The 6,681-nt window shown below is 42.3% G+C and overlaps 1 protein-coding gene across 1 annotated transcript in view; it reads right to left on the bottom strand.

Annotated features, from left to right (window-relative positions):
- Window positions 1-4,297: 4,297 nt before the first annotated feature.
- Window positions 4,298-6,681, bottom strand: part of gpc5a (glypican 5a) — a 65,898-nt gene continuing 63,514 nt past the window's right edge. Inside the window, 1 exon segment of the mRNA XM_008310257.3 lies at window positions 4,298-4,968. Coding sequence (XP_008308479.1) covers window positions 4,799-4,968 — 170 coding nt within the window. The 3' untranslated portion in view covers window positions 4,298-4,798.

Here is a 6,681-nt window from a genome sequence, read left to right as displayed (position 1 = left end):
ACAGCCTCATGAACTACAGCCTCATGAACTACAGCCTCATGAACCACAGCCTCATGAACTACAGCCTCACTTTGGTGTTTCATCAGATGAACCGGTCGAACATGATTGCCGTCAGTGATCAGCTGTGAGAACAGCATTAGCTTCAATCTATTTGTTTTCACTACACTTTTATTTTAAAGCAGCAGTTTAATTACACATCTGTGAAATACGAGGGAAAAAAACTCTTTTCTGCTTCAAACGCAGTGTCACAGCCCAACACGAACACTCGTATAATTTAATGAAATGCAACAGTGCTGCAATAAATACCTGGGTGAGATCATAAAGAGTGGAAGACAACAGACCTGACAGCCAGACTCATGCCTTTTAATTGCCCTTCACTGCTCATAAAAGTCAGCGCCGCCCTGGAAAAGTAGGCTGGTGAGTGTAAATATTGAGGGGTTTGAGGACGTTGTTAATGGATTCTCTGATGACACGTCTGATCCCAGCACTGATTGTAATTGCTTTTTACATGACAACTAATAGTGCGAGGGCTTGGAGACAGTGGAGAAGTCCCTTGGAAATAAGGACCTATAAAATTAAACCTTGGTTTTTCAATTTTCACTCCCACCAGAGCGGCGCAATTAAAGTGATTTAACCTCAGACATAAATAACAAAGAGCTTTTATAGATTTCAGGTCTTAAAAAGTTGCCCCAGATTTGACAGATAATGATGTTCTGATGCTCGGCGTGTCAGCGCTACACTTCAAAACCAACTACAGGCGGTTTGATTCCTCGTCACGGGACTGTGACCTTTGCCCTCGAGCCACGCCACTCCTGCAGTTTACACTGATTAAACTATTTACTTGAGGGACGTCTCTCTGCAGGACGTCCACTGAGAAGGTCCTGAGTCTGCATTTAGGTCTAGAAGTTGTCCTCAGTGTCGGTAATGAGAACTTTTTCACGACGTCTCCTGTGTCACACTGCTTATTCCTTACACCATCTTCCTCTGATTACTAACAACTATCGCAAATCCGTCGGCAAAAAGCTAACGCTCAGACATCCCTAATATTATTTATTGATTAATTATTAGTCTAATACACAGACAATAACATGATATTATTTGAAACATTTTAAATGAAAATTAAGGATGAAGTTCTTTTTCGTTTCACCGAAGCAGCTGCATCGTAACATCCCATCATCAACTCCCAGCATGTGTTTGTGGGGGTTTCAACCTCTGGTCAGCGGCCCTGGCTTGTGTCAGAGCACCCTGACAGTCTACGACTGACAGTCTGACTGACACAACAGTCAGATGGATTGTTCAGGAGTGTTGACCGACTGATACTGTTGAGGGCAACGACTGGACTGAAGTTCAGATCAAAAATATATTCATATATTTACTATGATAAATACACCCACAGCTGCAGTAGAAAACCTGCCGTCCTCAGTGTTGTTAAACTATTCTTCTATTACTTCTTCTATTTTTGGTTCCACGTGTGCGCTGATGTTTCATGAAGGGTTCTATTAGTCTCATTACAGGTTGTTAAAGTTGCCCGTTGAAGAGCGGCGTCTAATCATGTTTGCTTTGGTACGCCATGGCAACACGATGCCGGACGAGACGTCCTGGAGCCTCGGCTGATTAATGGCTCACGTTCACATCAACTGCTGTTTCACCGTCTTCATTAAGAAGCATCAATAATTCAGCAGCTCCGACAAAAACTGGAACCTGAAGAACACGTGCGGAGGACGCCGTCAAAAAAACCTCAGCCGGGAACTGTTTTCAAGCCCAACAGTTCCTGACACCAAAGACAGGGCACAGTGGAACAGGAGACGGAGGACAAATATAAAGATTAGAAATATAAAGATTAGAAATATAAATTATTAGAAATATATAAATTAAAAATAAAAAGATTAGAAATATATAGATTTGAAATATAGAGAAAAAAATACATATATTAGAAATATTAAGAGTGGAAATATATAAATTAGAAATATAAATATTAGAAATATATATATATTCAAAATATAGAGTAGAAATATAAACATTAGAAATATAAATATTAGAATTATAAAGATCAGAAATATAAACATTAGAAATATAGAGTAAAAATATAAAGATTAGAAATATAAAGAACAATTTCAGCCTCCACACAAAAAAAATTCAAATTTTGACGCTTGGCAAATGGGTCAGTGGCCGTGGGAATGGTCCGGATAATGTGAGCGGTGATAAGTAGGCCACTAAATAAAATAGCACTGTTAGCTCACGAGGGTGCTGGGACGTTAGTAAATATAAACAAATATTAAAGCTTCCTAACATTCTAGCCTTGTAGTATCTTCAGAAATAACCTGGAAATAATAACAGGAAGTTATTTTCTTTCTTCAAACACCGTCTCAGAATAACCGAGGATCCGTCCCATCATCCCACAGTGGGTATAAATACGCCTGTGTTCACTTCCACACTCTCTGCTGTGGTGCCAAACAACAGATCAGCTTTCAGGAGCACATCATAATGAATATGATCTCCCCCTCTCTCCCCCTCTCCCCCCCTCTCTCTCCCTCTCTCCCCCTCTACTTCTACTACAGCTGATAAATCATCTCAATCATCTCCACTGCTGAGTTTGGTTCCATAAAAATATCTGAAAAGATTTGGGTTTTTTTTTTTAACTTCACATCTGCAGCTGTAGATGACGTCCAGTGGAGGAGTGGTTTGTGCTGTTGCTTTACTGCAAGGAGGTCAGTGGTTCGATCGCATTGGCATTAAGTCGAGTTCTTTCTTTAAGGAATTTTCCAGAAAACAGGTCAAAGACTGAAGTTTGTGAGTGAAGTGGAAGAAATTCAAACTTCCCCTCAGTGAAGGAAGGAGGGAAAAGGAGGAAGAAGAGAGGAGGAAGAGTGTCAATGATGAAGAACAAGATGACGGAGGAGAAAAGCTGGAGGATTTATGATCTGCTGTAGTCCTGTCTAATAATGGAGGAGCTGTGGGGGGGCAGACAGCAGAAAAGCACTTTATTGATGGCACTTCCCACCTCAGAAGAAAAGGAGATTTCAACTCAGGGACGAGGGCTGAGAAAGTACACAGTACTGCAGTCATGTGTGTTTCCAGAGTACACACATCAAATGTACAAACAGACACAATGGGAAGAAGAAGAAAAAAGGTCACCAGGGTCTTGGTTTGAAAAGAATGAAATCAATGAGAAAGTTGAATAAGTAACAGTAATACGTGTTGTACTGCAGTACTCTGCTGATTCTCAGTACCTTCAGGTAAACGTAGCTACTTTAGCATAAAGCTGTAGAAGAGAAATGGAAGAATATCCTGGTGTCAACAGTCAGAAAAAAAAAAACAATATTACAGACTGAGGCAGGAGCAGGTGAAGGGATGAAGAGGAGCAGGTGAAGGGATGAAGAGGAGCAGGTGAAGGGATGAAGAGGAGCAGGTGAAGGGATGAAGAGGAGCAGGTGAAGGGATGAAGAGGAGCAGGTGAAGGGATGAAGAGGAGGAGGTGAGGGGATGAAGACTGGGGCAGGAGGAGGTGAGGGGACTAGTTGAAGTTGTCGGAGACAGAGACCAGTCTGAACTGGTTTTTGTCATTAACATCAGACACTTTTCTCTCCCATCTATCTCACCCCTCTGGGAGGTTTTTGACTCTCCTCACCCTATTTATTGAAAAGAAATGGTTCTAACACCCTGGAAAAAACCTTGGTTTACGAGTCCCAGTAGGTCTGAAGAGTGACCCAGCTATATATTTACAGATACATACATACTTTATATATATATATATTTATATATATATATATATACGTATATACACACATACATACATACTTTACATATATTTATATATATATACATTCATATATAATATATATATTTTATAATTATTTATTTTTTTCCAATCCTATTTTACACCTGAACGTCTTTCCCCTTCGATGTAAAAACATCTCTTAGATTTTTTTTTCCTGCTCCACCAGTGAACCATCAGCTACGTGCAGACAGGTGGCAGCCAAACGACTTCTTCCTCAGTGGTGGCCGTGAAGGCAGAGAGGAATTGAGTTTGAAAGATGATAATGGACTCTGGAGAAAACTAATCTATTCCTAAAGCAGAGTGGAGTATGAATTTTCTCACCTCTGCTCCATTTCCTCCCGTGGTGGCGCTCCCTTCACCGCGTCCATCAGACCCTGCGTTACAGGTCGACTTGGCAAAGGAAGTAGAACCTGGGCCGCAGCGTGAAAAAACAGATATTATTGGCATTTTTAAAAATACACAAACCTGATGTCCTGACGTTGGTTCCCAAGCAGTGGTCCGTGGACGAGGTCAGGGGCACTGGTCACTTCATATGTGGCCGTATATCAAAAAAATAATGTCACATTATTGGAATTGTTAAAAGATTATCAGTGCAAAATATGCTTTATTTATAAAAATGTTTACCTTATTGTCACTAACAATGACAAACACATTTGGACACTTTTCAAAATAAATGTCTTTGGACAGAACAGCAGCTTTTCAGCTTTGTAAGAAAAAGAAAAGTTAGACTTAGAGCATTTCTTAAACTACAGCTTCATCACCACGGCTGCTTCTCAACCGTCTCAACAAACCATCTCTGTGCAGTGTTCTAGAATATTCCCAAGACGACATCATGGATTTTTTTTCCGTCTGCGAAGTCTTCCCCAGAAGTTCCACCTGATGTCGCTGTGTACCGTCTTTGTCAACTGGTTTCAGAAAAGCAGTTGTCGAAGTCCTAAAGTTCTCATTGACCACAGCGTGTTCTGTGTCCTGCAGAGACGTTCCTCTGTAGAACCCACTGGCGGCCACCGGGGGGCAGCTCTACGGGGCAGTGAGTGAATGTACGCAGAGTAACATCCAGACCCAGACAGATCCAATCAGTCCTGAGGCCCCGGAGCGGCTCAGCCTATCAGCGGTGTCGGTCTCCACAGGTGGTTGCTGATGATGATGATGATGATGATGATGATGTTTGTGATCAACATCTGGCCTCACTGAGGAGAGAGCAACAACAACATTAACACGTCAGTGATGGGCTTCAAACTGACGACCAACTGGAGAAACTGCTGGAAGGACGACAATTCCCACGTGATTCAAACGTCTCCAGTCTGAGGCGTTCACTGCAGTCTGGTTAATCAGCTACGGCAAAAACTACAGAAAATAATACACCACAAGAACCTAGAACTGAGCGCCACACGGTGGACAAGTGGTTGGTGGGTTTGCCTTACAGCCTCAGTGGAAACTACCTTAGTTTACTCCAGGTACTTCAGTTTCCTCACACAGTTCAGAAACATACAGGATCAGGTGAACTGTTCCCTAAACCTCTGATGGACCAGGGAACTGTCCAGGGTGCTGAACGTGAAGAAGGAGGAAATAAAAGTTACCTCATGATAATAATACATGATAATAACACAATAATTATAATAATTATCATTATTATTATTATTGTCATGAAAATACAGGGAAGTACCTGTTGAACAGAGCAAACATATCACAGCTCCACCTTGTGACACGTCTGTGTCCAGCAGAATTATTTCTTTTCATGTTCTACAAACAGGAACTCATTCATTCTGTTGGAACACTAATGTTTTTCCTTCAAATAAACCAAAGTCAGACCACCTCCTCAACAACCAGACGTCTTTGAAGTTACTGCAGTAATGATGTAATGATGTAATGATCTGTCCTTTTCTCTGGACGCACTCAGACGTCTCTGTCTGAAGAGGGCTGCAGTAATTGTGTGTTTTCACAGAGTCTCAGTCTGGGAGGTCAGGATGTTTGGTCTGAGAAGAACCAAAGGTCAGAAAGAGAGAGAGAGAGGGAGGGAGAGAGAGAAAGAGAGAGAGAGGCTCACAGCTGAAGACAAATCAATAGCACTTGATTCCTGAGGACCGATGATCAATAACAAACAGAGTGCAGCAGCAGCAGCAGCAGTAGCAGTAGTAGCAGCAGCAGCAGCAGCAGTAGCAGTAGTAGCAGCAGCAGCAGCAGTAGCAGTAGTAGCAGCAGCAGCAGCAGTAGCAGTAGTAGCAGCAGCAGCAGCAGGTGGGAGTGTAGTGGAGACGGAGAAGTGACTGGTCTGTGATGACCAGTGGTCCAGTCCTCAGAACTCCTCCACACTCCAGAGAACATCTAGTCATAGATGGTCCACAGGGGCTTTTTATGGCCCACGGGCCGTAGTTTGACCATGTCAATGTTAAGGACTGACAGTTCATGTTCATGTGGTAGCTCTCTCTCTCTCTCTCTCTCTCTCTCAAACAGCCCTCCCTGACAACCCTGAGCCCCCTCCCCTCTCTGGTCATGTATAAGAACAGTCTAATATTGATGAGTACTGACGGTGTAGTAAAACTCAAACCCGAAAAAACTTTTTTCTGCTCCACCAACAATAACTGGACCACAGGAAAAAAAATTTAATTATTATTATTAAAAAGTGTAAAAATGATTTCAGCAATAAAACTCTAATGGTCCGTGCATTTTAGGAAACGCAATAAAATGGAAAAATGTTGTTGGTCAGAATTTGACTGTGTTACTTCTACACAGGTGTGTACTACAGTACAGCTGAGTACTGTCTGTGTACTACGCTGCAGTGTTATCACCTGACACCGGCCTGTTTGTCTGACTTTAACCCTGACCTCATAGCTTTAACGTTGGGAGACCCTCCCACCACCCTCCCACCACCCTCCCACCGTACTCCCACCACCCTCCCACCA

Source organism: Cynoglossus semilaevis, chromosome 5 (genome assembly GCF_000523025.1).
Source record: "Cynoglossus semilaevis isolate Cse_v1.0 chromosome 5, Cse_v1.0, whole genome shotgun sequence".
In the NCBI taxonomy this organism is placed as follows: Eukaryota; Metazoa; Chordata; class Actinopteri; order Pleuronectiformes; family Cynoglossidae; genus Cynoglossus; species Cynoglossus semilaevis.
This window is presented reverse-complemented; position numbering and strand designations above follow the sequence as displayed.